This window comes from Rhyacophila brunnea, unplaced genomic scaffold (assembly GCF_057557595.1).
Source record: "Rhyacophila brunnea isolate RB1 unplaced genomic scaffold, BYU_Rbru_1.0 scaffold_9, whole genome shotgun sequence".
In the NCBI taxonomy this organism is placed as follows: Eukaryota; Metazoa; Arthropoda; class Insecta; order Trichoptera; family Rhyacophilidae; genus Rhyacophila; species Rhyacophila brunnea.
The window spans coordinates 42,029,040-42,049,112 of record NW_028233361.1 but is presented as its reverse complement, the minus strand read 5'-3'; the positions used below and the strand labels follow the sequence as shown (position 1 = coordinate 42,049,112).

The following is a 20,073-nucleotide window of genomic DNA, read 5'->3' as shown; positions in this document are numbered from 1 at the left end:
ATGCTTATAAACGAGCAAATTCAGTCGTTCCCATCTCCCTCGTAATAACCAAGTTCGACTGTAATATGTAAATTTATGTTGAATTATGACAATAGCATCCTAAACTTCTCGAACTCTTACAGGAGAAAGGCATCAATGCAAGAGACATTCAACTGAGAGCTAACCTATATTGGAAACAAACATCAAATATTAAGATCGAAAACGAAATCAATGGATATAAAAATTCACCGCGGTGTACGACAGGGGTGTATATTGTCACCTCTGCTATTTAACCTGTACTCGGAAGCTATTTTCAAGGAATCCTTACAAGATGAATCGACGGGTATTTTGGTAGTATAGCTGAGTGCTATAGCTATTGTTTGATTCATAACGGAAATTATAATAGTTGAAGAAGACATACCCGTCATTATTCCTCCGGGGGACGTAGAGGGTGGGCGTGGAAGGGACGATTCCGTCATCGCCCTCTTCGTAAACGCCGCTCACTCCCGAAGCCACTCCGCTACCCATGCCACTCAGCATCAGGGAATTGCTGCTGCCTGCCAACAACACAGGATCACTTCCACATTATTCATTTGTAAATCAAACGTTTTTGCCATACTGTGATAGCAAAGACTGAACTAACATAAAGTACAGTGCAATCTCAATAATCCGCCGCTCGATTATCCGACAACTACTATAATCCGCCGTTATTTTTACTAGTTGAAAGCACAAAATCAAGCTCTATAATTCGCTGGTATTCGATTGTCAAATTAAGTAGTCTGCCGCGTACAAGTATACAACACAGATGAGACAGGTTTATTTTGGAAACTTCTCCTTTGTAAAACGTACGTTCACCGCGAAGAAAGTAATGTACCAGGGAGGAAAGTGCCCAAGGACCGCATCACAATTATGCCGTGCTCCAATGCAACCGGGACACACAAACTGAAGTTTTTGGTCCAAAAGGAAAGCCAGGAATCCTAAGCCATTCAAGAATATCTGCCTCATTGAATAACTGGTTGTGTCAAGTGATTTACTGTTTAATATTTAGTTAATACATATATATAATTTAGTAAATACTTGATTTTGATTATAAATAAAACCGTAATTTTCTAGTACAAATTTCTCAAAAAACTTGACACATGTCTGGTTTTTGGGGTGGCGGATTACTGAGAGAGTACTGCAAGTCAAATAATTATATTACCATTGTTATTATGTGGAGCTATCAGAAATCAGCTGACTGTGACATCTTTTTTTTTTAAATTGTTTATGTATTTGTACTCTTAATGCACTTATTGTTAAATTCAGAGTCGTACTCATAGCCAAATGCACATTCATAGTGCCTTAGTGGCCTAAAGCTATACTTAACCTCACGGCGCATCCATTTAAAACAACTTCACAAACCAAGATTATTTCAAAACATTTCTAATATGCGATGGTCTAACAATATAAGACATACATTTATAACTTTATCTTTCTTTACAGTATATTGGATTTAAAACACTGTTAATTTCAAAACTATTCGAGATATGAGTGAGGTATACGCAATGAGTGAGGTGTCAAACAATTTACCTTGATGAGCTCCGACGATATGTGTATATAAAATTTAAAAACTCACAGTGAAATAGTGTGTCAAAAGTTTGAGTTTCCTGATGTCAACATAACATACATGTTCCTACAGAAAAGATTGGATTCTAAGGAATATAAAGTAAAGTCACTCACTGGTGCAGAACTTTTATAGACTGAAAAAGAAAAAGGAGGCCACTCGCGCCAACAGTGACATTAAATCAAGAAAGCCATCAAAATGAATGTAGGAGTTAAAAATATTAATAAAAACCTCAGGAAATAGAATTACATAAATGGTGCGAATATTATTTAATTTGATCTGGGTTTTAATTAGTTTTTAACCTCCCTTATAAAAATGATCAAATGACTGTTACGAGGTGTTAATGTTAGACCACCATATGGTTGAATTGGTAACAATGAATAAGTTTATTATTGTCTATTGGCTAGGAGCTCTATCATGCTCCTAGCGGTATAGGCAGGGTTTACAGACCTACATACTTATCTGAAGAATGGGATGGGGGAGCCACTGTCGAAAACTACCCAATCAAGACAAAATCTGACATTCAAATGACATTTTCAAAATGGCGTCCTATGGTAGTTCGTAGTTCCATTTTTGGCCATTCTACAGAGAAGTTTGTAGGTCTGTACTTGAATTTTAAAAACTAACCAGCACCATTTGCAAATTGTATTCTTAGTTCAATAAAAACAAATAAGTTTGAGTGACAAAATTTAGTGTGCACTATTTACGTCGGATCTTAACAGCATACCTTCACCCTTCGCCTTACCATTATATATTGGCTATGGACGTCATAACGGTGATCTGGGAAACTACGGACCCCCGCCGCACTTTCAGGTATAAATCTATGCTATAGTCCGTAACATTGCATACAGCGCTATAAAATCGTAGCCAAGATAATATGATAGTTCTAGTATGTTTATAATATCAATTTTTTCAATGCATTATGAGAATGATAGCAAAACTGTTTTCATTTATTTTACCACTTTCAAGGTAAACATGATAATTTTCAAAATTAATAATTAATGAAGTCATCCAAATAGTGTCTTCTAAAACCTTTCAATAAATCTTTCTCATGCTTTACAAAATGTTCCCCATTATTTTAAGGGACTAGCACAAAATATAATCAAGTTAAACTTAATTAAGAATTGCAGCAATGCTATTTTCATTTCTTTTGTGCATCTGGCATGTTATCATTTGACTTCAAATAATGTTTTTCAATTTGGAACTTTCTGTTATGTGTAATTACTATTTATTTTAGGTTGAAAATAGTTCATGAGGATCAACATGAGTCATCGATGCTGCTTGTTTAATTAGATCTTCAGATCGAACATGGTATGTAATTTACTTTTATTTTATATCAATTCTGGATAATTTGTAATATGATTGAATCGGAAATGACAGAGTAATTAATAATCCATTCATTGGCAGTGTGACATATGACAGTTATAAATTAATTTTTATAACCACCATCTTTGGCTGACATATTCAATACCATGATTTTTGTGATTGTTTATTTACATATTTCAAATAATTATCATTGTATTTGGCTGCCTATCCAAAGAACAGTAATTGACGTAACCTGTCCTGCCACATTTGCAAGTCGGACTTGTTTTGTTCGAAATGGTCAATGTATGTGATAATAAATACCATCCATTCATAACGAATTCATCCTGTTTTATCTTCATCTCAGCAATATCTATACATCTAATAATTTGTGGATTCAACCGTCGAGAATGAAACTAGATCGTCTTGAAATATGCTTGAGGTTTTCAACAGATGTGAAGTTTGCTACAAATGAGTATGCAATAAGGAATTATCAATTTAATTCTCAACTATAAAAGAATTCTGACTATAAATAAGATATTTATACATTATTACTGATATTTTGTTTTATTTATGTTCATTGTGATTACTTTACTGGAGTGCAATTATTCCTTTCTATGCCGCAATTAGTTAATTGGTGTAATTACGGCGCGTATACACGCTTTCGGCAGTTAAATGGATATTATAAATGATTTTGCAGGATTTTTAACTATATAATGCCAGTGTAGTATTATTGACTACTTATCTACTCTTCGTGATGGATTGTCTTTTTATACGCCCAGCAAATTGGCAAATAACTGTCATAGCAGTAGTGTGAAGTTCTCCGCAAATGAACCTTACAATGCGAACTTACTTGTAGCTAACTTAATTAGTAGACCGGTAGAACTTGTTTTTTGCTTCAACTTCATACATTTAGGCTCCATCTCTATAGAAGAAGGGTTTTTCAACATCTTTATTAGCCATAAATATTTTCGTAAGATTGGTAATATATCTTGATTACCTATTACAGTGAAACCCCGATTTAACGTTGTTGAAGGGACTGGAGCATAATATGTCAACTGTGTTCTTTTACCTTTTCAAGAATATTCCTTTTCTTTTGAACCGACAATGTTTTTCTTTGCTGAGACATTAGTTGAACGGGTGTAAACCAGTCTTTCTCAAAGTGGACGATAACGCCCTCTTGTGGGCGCTGGAGGCTTTCAGGGGGCAGTAGAAAGCTCAAAGAAAATTAGGGGCCGTTAAAGAAGACTTACTAGACGTTACTAGTATAATCTCCATGATGATTTTAAGTTACGATTCCAGGACATTTTAAACATGGACATACCAGACTGTAGCAACATTACTAACTAAAAAGAGAAATCGGCTGCAAGTTAATGACGGCTTTTTTTAAGTGAATTCGAGCCTGATATTAACAAACTCATCGAAATGCATCAGATTCATCCTTCACATTAGATAAGTTATAAATTCAAAGCCTTCTTTTAATATTAATAAAACTACTATATGAATAAAGTATGAGTTTTATTTCTTCTCATTGAAACATTCTTTGATGTCAGAAATAGGATATGGGTCACACCCTATCTATCCTATCCATATAATAATGTAAAAATCTAAGTTAAAAAATATGGGGAGCACTAGATTTTTTTAAAATTAAAAGTGGGCGGTGGTCGAAATAAGTTTGAGAACCTGTGGTGTAAACAAAAAAAAAACAACAAAATTTGTGTAACCTTGGTCTTGGGCACTGCAGACATGTCTATAAATAGAAACACACACATGTATCTGAAGAGAATTGAATGTAATCAAATAAATTATATTAATGGAATTTTTCAGTATATTTATAATTTTGTGGGGAAAAAAACCACACACAAATGGCGGAAAAACATGAATTCCGGACAAGTAAAAATGGGGTTCCACTGTAATATTATTTTTTGAATCAATTGAAAACATCCACGATTTGATTTGAGGGCCAAAATAAGGATAGTGAAATGGATTATTTTTTAGGTTAATATTCATGTAGAACAAAAACGGCAAATAATAAAATGCGGGCATTTTGTTTCACAAAATACTTTATTTTAATACAATAATGTCAATTCACAACGGTCAAATTTGAATGACTACAAGAATAATACAAAATTTTGACAACTAAACTGTTTTCAACAGAAATTAATAAAAAAAAAAGAAAAGCAACAAAAAAATTATACAATTACAATACATATTTTGCAATCAAAGTCAAACAATAGTATTTAGTATTAAAAACCAATTTAAAAGAAAAAAAATCAATATATTTTGGCCCCATTTAAAAAAAAAATAATGTGGATATTCAAAAAAATTATAATTAGAGTATTTATTTTCTATTGCAGAAGCATACATTTTTTAATAACAAGTTTTTTTTTGATAATAGCATATACCTATTGCTTAACGGCCCACATGCCCAACGTATTTTCAAAGCCTGAACATTTATTAAAGGTTGTAGATAATCATAATCTATTTATATAATAAATTGACAAACGATAAATGAAGTAGGGAGTAAGATCATGTTAACGCGCGTGTTTGAACAAATACCATTTAAAAAAAAACGATTTTTTTTCCGGTTAGGTACATGTTCAAACACGCGCGTTAACATGATCTTACTCCCTACTTCATTTATCGTTTGTCAATTTATGGCTACGGCCGTATGTTGTAGCTTAACCACTGGGAAATGCCAATAGAAATGGCGTATTTCAAAAAAATACTACCTTATTCTTAGGTTAATAATTTAAGAATATCCAGGGTTATGCTCTGAAAATACCATAAAAACTTTCATTTTGACCTACGTTGGGCATGTGGGCCCATAAGAGTAGATAACAATTAAGTCCTTTTGATTAAATCTAAAGACTTCTAATGAATAATAGGACGTATACTATAAAATCTAAAATCTAATCGTACTTAAAACTAGAGACTGATATAAAAGTAAATCTATAACGCTTTGTGGTTAATTAACAGCGCCTGTACACGTGCATGGATTTACTTGCACCAAAAGTGAGTATTTTAAACTATCATGATAATAACTGTTTACACATAAAAGTGCCGACTGTCTCACCAATCTCTCTCTATGAGTAAGCGAGATGCGATATTGTCATTTTATGGTACTATTTGACAGATCGTGTAAGGTGTAGTTAGCTTTATTACCGGTAGGTTCGCCACTATCGTTCTACTGCGCAACAGTGGTGAGGGGTGGAGGTAGACTGTTAAGATTCGACATAAATAGTACATACTAAACTTTTTTAGTTATACTTATTTGTTTTCATTGAACTAAAAATACAATTTGAAGACGGTATTGGTAAGTTATCGATAAAAAAATATTTTTCTATCTATAAAATATCTAAAATTATGTATGGTTTAATTTTAATGGTTATAGTCTTGGTGATATTTTTTTTTACTATTATTTATTATGGTTTGAATTAGGCAGGTTTTAATTGAATTTTAAAATCTAACAAACACTATCTACACGTTGTTAGTCTTAGTTTAATGAAAACAAATCCGTTTGACTGGTAATGATTAATATGCACTATTTGTGAGGGATCTTAATAGCCTACCTCCACCCTTCGCCACTGCTGCGTAGTCGCAGATATAGCACAGTTCAATTGTCGCATGAAAATTCAGAAGCTTCTGAACTTTTTTGATTCATACATGCAATCTTGCACGATAATACGTGTTAGACATGCATTTTCTTGTTATGGCCGCGATAATACGTACTGTCAGCAGTATATCCATGCACGTGTGAAACGGGGTATAATAGCCATTTCGCTATCTTTCACTAGAGTAGAGTATGTTTTCTTAAATCTATATAATAAAAAATAGCTTACTTAGTTTAAATTGAGCAGCCGATAATACATTTTAAAAACATTTGAGGAAAGTATCCGAAAAGCAACATCTCTCAACGCTAGGTGCGGTGATAACTTTTAGTGGTTTATCATAATCTTGTAATGCAACAGTTCACAATCATCTTAACAGTGTCACGGTATGAATATCTGAATTCCAGAGGTAAAGTGTTGGTTCTAACAAATTTAGATTTGAGAGTACGGGTAACACTCATTCATCTCGACCCCACCGAGCGTGTCCGGAAACTTGTATGTATGCAGTTCGACGTATCATGTTGTATCGGAAATATATGGCCGTATATTAAAGACCGTTCAACCTCTTTCTGTACTACTGACATAAAATTCATTTCTAAATAAAACATGGTTCTTGTCGGTTTACACTTGACAGAAATCACGGTGGCTGCGCGGCATAAGCGTTGGACTATCATGCCGTGGGTCCAAGGTTCGAATCCTGGGTCTGGCAAGTACACATATTGTTTTTCAATATGTGTGTGAGTCAGGGTATGGACCTAATAGGTTGAGCAAGTGGCTGACATCCATTTCTCGTAAAAACAAAATCTGTTAATACAAACCTCTACTCTGTGGAGGCCCATATGATCCTATTAGGATCGGACATGGTCGAAGAAGAAAGCAGCAAAAAATTTTGAATACCCGATATACTGGATTATTTGTTAGGTAAGGTTTTCATTCTTGAATTCATGAATTTTATCAAAATCAGCTATGAAAATTGAATTAATGTTCATATTGGATCTGATAAAATCGGAGAACGTATCGTATACATACGGTCATCTCTTTAAGATAACAAAGCTCACGGCGAACTGTGCCACAGTGAAATGTTTTACGTACAGTTTACATGTAACCCCCACCGAGTGCATAACATAACCATACTGCGAAGTCACGAGTTTGAAATTTAGCAAATCTATATTTTTACTTTTTTGCCAAATAATTACGTCCGGAAATTTGTACATATTACAATTCACCGTGAGCTGTTGCATCGTAAATAGATGACCATATAGTATTGTGATCAGATTCGTGTCTAAATAAAACACTTAAAAAATTTGTAATAAAACCACTCAAATACAGGGAAAAAGGTAGGTAGGTAAGTAAATTAGAAATACAATCGTATTGTATTTATATTATTGTCGTATCCATTGCAAAATTGTGTATCTGCAAAATCTCAAGTTTTCAGGGAAGCATAGAAACAGTTTAAAAAATGTATGGCACTTGTTGATCTTGATGCTATACGGCCATCTCTTTCCGGTACGACACCTCACAGTGAACTACGGCAAAATGAAATACGTACAATTTACATGACGTAAGCAAATAAGTAACCTGATTAGTAAAAAAAAATTTGTCTGTTGTGTAAAAAGATTACCTGAAATTTTTTAAATTATCGTTTAAATTAATATTATATTTTACCACCAATATGGCAATGTTAAAAGAAAGTAAAGAGTGTGTTCTTTATTATACATGACTGAAAAAACATGTTCATAAGCGAATGACAAAAGAAAACAATGCGTGGATTTAGTCTAGTGAAAATGTTATTTGAGATTCACAAAAACACATGTAACTTAGGCCCGTTTCACAAGGGACACCTGTGTCCAGCCACCAGTGTTTCGAGCGGCTGCATGTGATCGAGACACGCGAGTGTCGCATTCATTTATACGTAAATGTGGCATCTCGACACACCGGTGGCTGGACACAGGTGTCCCGTGTGAAACGGGCCTTAATGTACCTACGCACACAGTCTGCCAATACATTGTTTGCTGAAAAATGTCAGTTGCACTTGCAACACAGCGCCCTTGGCATGATTACTTGAAAAATGAAAATAGCCACCACCACCGTTTGCCCAAAATACACAAAATTTATAACTGGGTGTGCATGTCGTTTTCGGCTGCAAATCAGACTACATCGCACAGAACACGAAAACACTAATGGTTGACTATTTTAATAACATGTTATTTATATAAAAGGGTGATAACTATCATTACAATAATTGAAACACTGCATCGTTATACAGTAAAACCTCGTTAGTACAAACACTGATAATTCGAAATTCGTCGTAAATTTTATGACCCATTGACACACAGCGGTGATGTCATCAGAGGCACAACTGCACTCCACTCAAAGGAAAAACAATAACACACATGTTTCAGGGCTGCAGGTAATTAATTGTTGATTGTTTATTGGATTTTCACATAGTTTTACTAGAGAACCAATGCCAAACAATTGTGTTATATTAAATATTTCGTATTTTTCCATAATTCCAGCTACTTGGTAATTTGAATTTATGGACACATGGTATTTGCACAGATTTAAATTTGAAATAATTGTATCGGAAATTTGGCAGGCACATCTATGACATTTTGTAATTTGAATTTTTTTTCGATTTTCGGTGCCATGGAATTCATATTAATGAGGTTTTACTGTATTTCTAATCGGAAACTCAAGATTTCCACCTATTTTACTCATCATTTCAAAATCATTGAATCTCCGTCTGATATGATTTGACTGTGGATTAAATCGAGTCTGTGTACACTAATTCACTTTTATCGATTTATCCGAGTTCGGTTTAAGTTGGTGTCACATCAAATTTCCATCCAAGACACTTTACCTATGGGATCAGACATGATTTGTGATACGTCTAGTGAGATTCTGCACAGCCTGATGACATTTTTTTTGTTATAGATGTAACCATTTAAAACGGGTACATAATAACGATTATTGTACATGACTAATTAGGTTGTGTGACAGTGATCATAGCTCATAGCACATCACCTTGGGAACCGCTGGTAATGGTCTGTATCTGTTGTCTCTGCAACGGGGCGGGGGAGGGGGCGGCCGCAGACTCGGGCTGGTCGTCGCTCTGCGAGGAGAGCTGCTGCGCCTGATTCTCGCTGCCGCTGGCTACGTCACCGGAGCCCCCTACGTCACCCTCACCTTCCCCCATCGACTGGGCAGGCATGTCCTGAAATTTTAAAACGATAATATAATTGTAAAAATGATATTTTACTGCAGTTACCAAACATACTAACAATAATGACATTTTCAGAAAAATGGTGATGTTTTAATATTGCTTTTGCCGTTAAATGGCTTCAATTAGTGGATTCACCGTATAGTTTCATGGGTCCCAGAATATTAGCCCCGTTTAGTAATGCCAATTAAAATAAGCATGTTTTGCATGCTATAATAATCTCAACCCATTAAATGAATGTTCTCATTAAATGAAAATGATATGATAATGAAATAAATTTAAAAAATCGTGCTAATTAATCAATAAAAGAAAAAAAAACTTATTGTAAATTGATTTGATAAAATATATAAAAGGCATGCGTGCAATCAAACGTATTCAGAGAGAAACAGCATCCCATTTAAAGCTGTGTGTTCAATAAAAAAATCTCCATAACCAATAAAATACGTCACGAATAGAGACAAGCCAAACACCAGAATGTAACACTTACAATTGCACAGATTCATTTCAATGCCATCTCAATATGACCTGTATTATGTTATGTATATCAAGGTCATTTTAGACAGCTTTTATTTAGTGGATACATAATGTAACCTAAGGAATTCGGTTTTTTTTTTGATGGGGTGATTGAGGGTCTAGCGGAGTGTATCTCTAAGGGTAGTTAGATGTACATACTTGAAAATTGAATTTAGTACATGATAACAAGGTTTTTATTTAAACAAAGGAATTGACATTATGTATCTAAACCAGTGGTTCTCACGTGAAATTTAACTGTGGCCGCACAATTGACATTGACAGTTCTATGGAAACGTCTGGTAGCCGCACCAAATTTCACTCTTGTTGTAATTGAAAAAATAAAAGCTAAATTTTATTTACTAAAAAAATGCATCAATTAATTTATAGACAAGTCCATTTAATAAGACATTTGAACATTTTAGTACATATCTATTTATTTAAAAATAATGCAAATGGAAATTCCTCAATACTCCATTTCTCCAATGCCAACCGCATGGCTGCTTCTAAGTTTACATCTGTCAACTGGCTTCAATATTTGTTTTTTACGAAGCGCATTACGCTGAATAATCTTTCACAGTATACAGTAGTAGGAAAAATCGACAATATTAATAAAGCAATTGTTGCCTTGATTCTTGGTCAACGTATATTCGTCCAAAATTTTTCAACCGTGGTATTATTAAAATGGTTTTTAAGTAGGTACTTGGTCATGACTCATTTTCAATTACGGATATTTAACGTTAGCCCAGTTAATTAAATTAAATACTGAAAATGGTGTTAATCTCGTTTGCAGTGCTATCAAATTTTCATTTGTCATCATCTGAAAAGGCGAAATTATCATTCAAGCGTGGAAAGAAATTTAAGACACGTTCATGTGTATTCAACCAACTTCATAATTTAAAAAAAAAAATTTGAAATATTTTTCTGTAAAGCGCTGTAAGCCGCACATGAGAACCACTGATCTAAAAACTATGGACATATATCACAATGGAATGGACGGTGGGGTGCTCAGCGTTAGGCCTTGCCTCATTGTTTGCGTCCATTCCCGAGAGCCGACACTGAAGGATCATTTCAGGTTACGTAACAAAGTACCAAACTAATATAAATTTTTTGTCATTATTTAACAGACTTATTTTAATATGGGACACATGCTAGAATCCCGTCAACAAATAAAATGACATGAAAAAAATGAGCTATGAATGAAAACTGCAAATATAAAAAATTTCTTTCGAGTGTTTTTAAAAATCAAGGACTGGACCAATTATATTTATATTTAAAGAAAGATTATTTGTACTGATTTCACGGAATGCCACTTGAATTATAAATGCATGAATCCATATAGTATTGCTCTAGACCAGTAATTACCAAATAACGGTACATTTACTCCTGGATATACGCAATTGAAGTTTTTTCAGTGATGTCAACCGTGCATAATAATAAGTATGTATAGTGCACCAAAACTATTATAATTTTGTCAAAAAAAACCCCCATATTGCGTATACATGGATAAGTTAAAAACAAGCTCTCGATTCTGATACCAAAGGGAAAATTTTCAATTGGAGGGTAAGAATATAAAAAAAATAGATGGACATTATAAGAAAGAAGTGGGGTATACTGATAAAACCTGCGTCTCAAAAGGGGTACTAGACTGTGACAACTTTAAGGGTGAGAATAATTCGTAACTTTAATTTAAATAATCAATTGATAAAAAAATGTGTGTAAAATTGGAAGAAGTCAGATTTGTTTTCGGATATTGTATTTTAATTTATAAAATGTAGTTTGATAAGTCCTTTAGAAGGTGACAAAATTATATTTGAATAATTCAAAGTTACATGTTTTTTTTTTAAATTTAAAAATATTAATTTTTACAAAAAAAAAATTGATTTTGTAATTTATATCGAATCGAGCTCAGCGAAGCTTTCTATACACAAGGCAGTAATCGATGATAGTTTATAATATTTAATTTATTGTAACAATTAACCGCCTCAATACATAAATATGATAAAGTGATAATATTTATCACTTTAGCCGTCGATAGCCGCTTTGACTACAGAATAGACCCACTGATATAAATAAAAAGGATTTCCAGATATATTTATTAATATTTTATAAAAAAATCCATTACATAATTGAAAAATAGTTTTTTCACTTTCTAAAGAACGTATCAAACTAAACTTTATCAAAAAATATACATAATCTATATTATATTATAAATGATGTACAGTAGGCGCTCGGTAATCCGGTGTTCACCAATCCGGCACGTCCAATAGTCCGGCATTTCGCAACTCAGCTCTCCTGCTCTATAATCCGGTAGGTTTCACATTAACTGCCGGATTACAGAGCGGAGAGCCATTATGTTTACATAAACTAATAAAGATTTTTACTGTGCAAATCTGTGATAGAATTATTTCCTATAGAAATCCAATAATCCGGCATACGTGAAAAAATATGGGTGCCGGATTACCGAGCGACTACTGTAGTTCTGTAATCTGACTGACAAAATACGCATACTTAATGTTGTTTTTTCTAAATTCTAGGTTTTTAGTTTTTTTTTTTAAATAAAGAAGTGTATAAAAATAACAATTTTAGTTTTTAAATTCGCTCGCAAAGGCATTACGGTTACCCTTAAGAGAAGTGTGAGGGTGGCGCTAGTGTGCAGTGTGAACATATTAATTCTCGAAACTACTGGTTTTCTGCTTAAAGTCGTCACAGTCTAGCATGACATAAGTTTGCAAAACACTTCTTTAACTTATGACAAAGTGACAGTAGTATCATAATATTTCACTGTCAATTCTTGGCTCGAGATTATATTTTGTTATTTGCTTGTGACTCACGCGTGAAGTCTCCTCGACAAGGTCCACTTCGTTGGTGTCTCCCGCCGCCTCCCTTTCTTCGCTTTCATTCTCCCCCTCCTCCCCTTCGCCTTCTTCCCCGTCTCCCTCCCCCTCGCCTTCTCCTTCTTCCTCTTCGCCACCCTCCCCGCTCTCTTCTTCTTCTTCCCCTTCCCCCTCTTCCTCATCGGATTCCTCCTCGTCGATCTCTTCTTCCCCTACGTCCATCCGGGAGTACACTGCATCCTGCACCAATCACAATTGTTCAATTATTCAACCGATCCAAACGTCATCACAATTATTGTAGAATCTGAAATCTTGACATCCTGAGATTTCGAAGTGATATTTTTTTCTTCAATTTTTGAAGACACTTGCAGCAACGTTCAAACGCATACATCTAACGGTACACTTTACTGCATTGTCTCTTGAGAATGGCCTTTGCAACGAGTCCCAGGAGAAGATTTACCATGCACTTGGTAGGGTAGTTTAAATCCACGAAAATGCTTAAATAATTCAACGTAGAAAACGTTATTGCTGTTCTTTTCAATGGAATTATGTTGAATTACTAAATAATCAGTAATATTCCTTAAGGCCAGTTCGGATTAGTCGAGTGGTGAGTAATTTAGTAACTAAACATGTATAAACGTAATATATAATGTTAAATCCGCCCGAATCATTGGGAAAGAAGGAGTAAGTATACATAGTGACAGCCCAAAAACACATTCGTACGATTACATACTTTCCAGATCTTTACTCGTTTAAAAGAATATAAATGAATAAAAACAAATAAAGAATTTGGACAGAAATAAGAGAAATATCTTTTATTCAACGGATACAGAAGAAACAAGGTGGTCAAGCTTAATGATTGGTCAGTCTACGAGGCTTAAGCGTCACAGTAACATGCAACTGATAATCATAATAACACATTCTATGGTCTGTGTGACAACACGTAACTGTCACAGCGAACGTGTTACATTATACATTATCTGATTCAAGGCCCTCTATAGGCAGGTCGCGACACGAAGCTGTAAATTTGGATTGTAGTGCTAGTTATTGCAATATAGTAATTTGTTTGTAAAATATGAAATTTTAAATTTTCATTTACTGCGATTTAAGCAGTACTACCATTGTAATTCGCAATTTAGTGCCGCGCCCTGACTATAGACAGGCTTTCGTCCGATTTATATTCACAACAATGTAATAAAATTAATAATTCTTGCAATGCGTTCATTTTAAAGCTATACCTATTAAAATTAAGAGAAAAAATACATAAAATTTGGCAGTATTTGATTCATATTGCCATCGAGCAAAACGTGTGTAATTTAAACCAATCACAGATAGCATTGTAGATAGGCCATAAATGTTTAAGCTTGCATTATAAGTATTGGTCGCGTTTAAGTGACGTAGACAGAGTTAATGTGAAAAATGAGGCTGGAATAAGAGTGCTAATAAGCAATGATATGATAAATACATTTACCAGATTTAATTTAAACTCATGGCAAACCCGACATTTAAATTCAGCCTAAAAATAAAAGTGTTAATTCAAATTTCTGGGACCATAAACAAGGGTGGAATGAACATTGTATTTACATACAAACATAGGAAAACAAAATACATGCCAGTTATCATTATCCACAGTGCATCAAACATATGATAATAGCAGCCTTATCATTGGTGGTGATAGTTTTGAAATTGTGGACTCATTTGTTTATCTTGGGTATGTCAGAAACACCCACCGCACAAGCGATGAAATAAATTACCAGATAGATCAACCTCGTCAACATGTGTTATTTTTGTCTCAAATGGTTCTGAAGAACAAGACTCTCTAAAAGAAAATCAAAACAACCCTGTCCTGCGCCCGGTGTCAACATATGGATCAGAATGCTGGGCGCTCAGTCAAACAGGACGTATACATATATTGTTCATAATAACAGCGAGAAATGCAAAATTATTTCGGGAACTTCCTACCGCGCCATTTCATCAAACCAATTTTTTGCAAGTTGGATGAATTGTTAATTGAAAATTAAAGTTATTTATAAATGGTAAGTCATTCTCTGACATACTCCAAACACACATTGAAAAACAACATGTAAATTTTATCAGACCCGGGATTTGAACCTGACATTTTAAGTCAACACGTTTCCACTCAGCCACCGTGAATGTATACGCTATATAAATATAGCCATTTACCCCGAGACTTAATTATTTCATAGGGTAATTAACTCTCCGAGGGACTTTCTGTTATTTTCGAGAGATATAGTTAAGGCATAGACTTCAAGTGATTGTTTCACAAATGGAGACAACATGCTGTATCAAATGTAGGATATTTTTGCAAAAGACTTTCTCATTGAATATTACAAATTTAATTAATCATCACAATGTGCATAAAAAATGAAGCCGAAATCAGGTAACGATACTACACGGTTTTTACCTGATACTGCTCAGCGTATTGGTTCTCCTCGTCAGAGTCCACAACAATTACGCCTTCGTCTTCCTGGTCTCGCTGCGAGGAGGTCGGGACTTGGTATTCTACATCTGATTCACTGGGTCCTTCAAAACCCTGTTTTATTAAAAACAATTAATTAAGCAAGCAGAGTTCTCTAAACCCTCCAGATCATCTGATTTCGTTGACTGTTGGGCCAATTTGGCATATATCTATCTGGTGATGTAGTACTATTCGGTGATATAAGTTAGCATTACAACTAAATCAGGATTTCTGCAGCGATGGGTTTCTATCAGTCTGGATTAAACGTCGGTGCAAGGAGGTACGTGTGGATAAATAATAGATGTCTTCATTCCATCAAACATTTGTTGCCCATGTTTTTCTATTCCTTATGCATGTGCTCCATTGACGAGCCAAATGTCCAAAGATAATAAGTCGTGCAATTTGTCTATGCTCTGCTACTGACTAACAAATGAATAAAAAGGTCAAACTTTGGCAGTTGTGATAGTTAAATATATCATAATAATCTTGAAATTTCGAGTTATTTAGATGTTAATTCAATTTTGCAATTACATGTTGTATTCGATCTGAATTACTGCATATCATTGTCAGTTTGAATTCACGTAGTGGTTGATGGATGATTTCTGCCGCTCGGTGAGTAAAATATCAAACATGTTTGAAATCCATCTTGCTCTATGAACTTTAAAGTCTGCAAATTTGAAGTACTCCATGTGAAATAAAGTTCGAAGATTATTCGCACCATGGCTTTTGTTCAGGAAGAAACAATCAACTGATGAAATCGGAACGTCTGGAGATAACACCTGATTTGACTGGGATGATTTGAGACTAAAAGACACTCACATAATGGATACTCGTCAGACGGAGTTTCACTGTAACGGATTTGAACCATTATTCCACAAATTTGATACAGAGAATAAAAATGCAGTTGTGATTATGTCACCTGAATTCTGCTTCGTTTGTTGGTGGTTGGTTTTTGGGTTTGATCAGGTGGCGCTCGGGGCCTTTTGTGGGCGCGGTGGGCTTCCGCCTCCGTCCCTGTATTATCAGCCGATGCGCCAGGCACATGTGAAGTCGTCACCGTTGAACTGGAACTGTTGCTGCCTGAAGAACTGGAGGCCTGTTGCTAAAATAATAGACCACGAAATTAAACACAATGTAAACTGGTAAAGAGTAATCATATCTGTGCAATGAACACATCATCAGAAGTGCAAGAATTCAGGGTGGATCCTAGCTATCTTCAACAATTTTTTCCTCTCCTTATCCCAAAGAAGTTACATAACAATTCGGTACCCAAACCATATACGGTTATCGGTAGCACCATTTAGCCAGCAAGTTGCTTGTAGTTAGTAAGTATTAATATACCATCATAAATAATTGTCCCGTGTTCAATTTTAAAACTAAGCTCATTACAGTATAAAAACTATTAAATGTTATTGATAACATGTGGCGCCCCCTCTCAGCGGACAACTTATACTGGTGGATCTATAGCACTGAATACATTGCTGACAAGGCCCTGTCATAGAGACTGTTCCTTTGGTTATTAATTTTATTTAGGTACTATTATTTATTTGACTATATATGGCGGAGCTGGTTTGATGAAAGAAGACTGACGAGCAACAGGGATTCTTGGAGGTGCCGTGTGGTGTCCATAAGCACCAGCTAAGGTGCGGACATAGTCGAAGAAGATTCATTTGAAATTTTGTGCTGCCATTCAAGGTTGACTATGGTCAGACCGGGGCACTGAATTGCAAGTTAAGACGGTAGTGCTAGTTACTAATTATCTTCAAATGCAATGCGGTAATCTGTTTGCAGTAAATGAAGATTTTCGATTGAATATTTCATTCAAATTAATTAATGTATTACCATTTTACAGCGATCATCATTTTCTACAAACAGTATACCATATTGCATCTTGCATAATATAGTCGGTCTTGCTGTAACTTATAGTTTGAGGCACTAAGCCTGATGGCATTTTATCCCAATCACCTTTAGGATCGACAAAAAGCTCATGGCCCTTGATCATGGGTCAATGAGTATATTAATTACCTGGTGCGTGTGGGCATGATGTGGATGGTGTACGTGTTGGGTGGCTTGCGCGTCAGAATGTGCGTGTGCCACGACTGCTGGAGGTTCCATTCGGGGCATCACCAGTGCCACAGCCTGAAAAATTACAACAATACTCGTATATCAATATTGCATGTATGTGCACATTGACAAGGGTCAACAATGAAAAATTTTGAGGCAATAAAGGCCTAAGTAAATCTTTCATTTCCGTATACCTCATTTTTTTAAATGTTCTAGTTATGTCTATGTGGCCAAAAAACTGCAGAGCTATACGGAGACATAATAAAGAGATGACGGGTTTGTTTTAATGTCCTAAATGGCCACATAGTGTGAAAACTATACAACCCAATGAAAACTGCACATCACAGCGAACGTGCAATCCATTTACAGACGGTTTATCACCTCATTTTGTTTACTCTCCCAAATCATTGTTTACCATAACAGAATGACAATATTAGGTAACGAAAAAGGAGATTTACACAGGAGTAGGGTCCAAAAATTAACAAATTTCAAAAAAAAGATTCAACAATGACAATCAAACATTAGCATTAACCGGTTCTATGCCTTCAGCGAGTTTTCTCGCTCTATGAGGCCATGATCGACAGGCTGCAGATACAGATTTCGCAAGTTATCTTGTACGACTTTAAACCCAAATTACTAGCCACTGTCGATTGATTTGCATAATCTAAAAAAATTAAACACACAGTGACATCTCTTTGAATAATTATGAAATACTAAGCCACAAATTATCAGTATTATAGGGATTGTAGTCAGAGCTTTGCTCTACATTCAACGTGTGTCATTAAATATGTGTGGCCTGTCAGATACTGCCATATTAATATGGTGAGGCATAAAATATAGGCGGCAGAAATATTTATATTTTCTCTTACAACAAAAGGATTTTTCGAGTACAGAGAAAGAAGTCTTTGACATAGTTTATAGACAATCTCGATTTAAAAAACAAGCATGCATGACTTTGAAACTATAGTGGAAATAATTAACAGTTTGTGGTAAGACCCTCTATAAAAATTATGAATCATGTTTGCCATTTTTAGTTGAAATATGAATTTTTTCTATAATACAGAATGGTAGAAGCCACTCTAGGTAAAAAAGATAAATTGACTATAATTATGTGATTAATTACCTGTTGAGTGGTTGGCAAGACGGCGGACGGTGTTTGCGTGGTGGTCAAGGTCTGCGGGGAAACCAGAGGAATGTTTCCAGTCGGCACTTCCACTGCTCGGACCTCTGCCTCCATATCCTGCATCAAACGTTTTGTTTGAAATTTCACAATTAGTTAAAAGAATATGGCCCTGCATTCCTATAATATTATATCTTAGTTTTCATTTAAATAATGAAATAAGGTAATTTTCAATAAAAAACAAAGCCTAAAGAAATGTTATGGCCAAATTACATGAATTGCTGACTCATAACGACCGTTGTAACCAATCGTAAACCATAAATAACTGCTACAAATTTATAGCAATGAATCCGTATAGTTTCTCACTCACACACTTGGATGTCACACTCAAGCGGCTTCCACCGTAGAGCGCGGCAACATTATCACACAGGAGACAGAGAAAAGGTAACCCATTCAGCTTAATAAATGGCTGCTTGACCTCCACTTGCCAGTGAGCTCAGCTCAGTCTAATATCTAGCTAGTCTAGTTTAGTACATTAGCCTTACTTGGCCTCTAAAAATGAATATCGCCGCTGCACGTGAAATACCTCCAATGTGGCAAAACCATATACATAATCTAGAACATAAATAATAGTACAGTTTAGTGGAGTAATTTTATTTACACTATTTTGAATAATAAAATTTGTTCATTAGTTTTGCAGAAAATGCTTTAAACGTGGATATTTTTACATCGGAGGTTTATTTGGCAGTCATACAATGAGCCATAACTGAACACTGTGAGTACGTGCACAATCAAATTATTTAATTATGTTTATCATAAAATCTGGTAGGAATACATCACATTGGAGATTTATAACTTTCAACCAAAACAACATAGCACATTGGATGTTTTTGTCAACGATAATGAAAAAATAATTCTTAATCGAAATTATAAGGGTATCGATAAAAATACTACAAAATGTTACCGTACCTACATAGTCATACAAGAGTTAATAAGATTACAATAAGGGTTAATGTTAGGTCAGGTCATAGAACCGTCGGGTGTCAGTACCTGGGTGGACTCGGGCGGTGTGGGTGCTGGATGTCTTGCGTGATGCGTGTGGTGTCTCACTCCAACGGCTGAAGAGCTCGCCGGCATGTATTCTGTGGTGTGATGGGAGCTACTCGGGAGAGCCACGTCGCCCGAAACACTCCCTACAATTACAATATTAAAAATTTACCGAAACATCCGAGAATGCACGATTGTCGCGCGTGCGAGTGTCTCCATCAGTGCAGTGAAAAAAGTGAGTTGTCAATCAATGTTGCACATCTCATCAAAATCCGAACAAAACAAATGTGCCTCATCAGAA

At 35.1% G+C, this 20,073-nt stretch overlaps 1 protein-coding gene across 2 annotated transcripts in view; it reads right to left on the bottom strand.

Moving 5' to 3' along the window:
- Mgtor (nuclear basket protein megator) overlaps positions 1-20,073 on the bottom strand; it is a 42,635-nt gene that overhangs the window by 5,683 nt on the left and 16,879 nt on the right. For both annotated transcript variants that reach the window (XM_085959791.1, XM_085959792.1), the window contains exons 4-11: positions 19,776-19,918; positions 18,729-18,845; positions 17,567-17,680; positions 16,461-16,643; positions 15,488-15,616; positions 13,060-13,302; positions 9,520-9,709; positions 401-536 (exon numbers count right to left, since the gene is read on the bottom strand). In XM_085959791.1, coding sequence (XP_085815917.1) covers positions 401-536; positions 9,520-9,709; positions 13,060-13,302; positions 15,488-15,616; positions 16,461-16,643; positions 17,567-17,680; positions 18,729-18,845; positions 19,776-19,918 — 1,255 coding nt within the window. The remainder of the gene's footprint in view (positions 1-400; positions 537-9,519; positions 9,710-13,059; positions 13,303-15,487; positions 15,617-16,460; positions 16,644-17,566; positions 17,681-18,728; positions 18,846-19,775; positions 19,919-20,073) is intronic.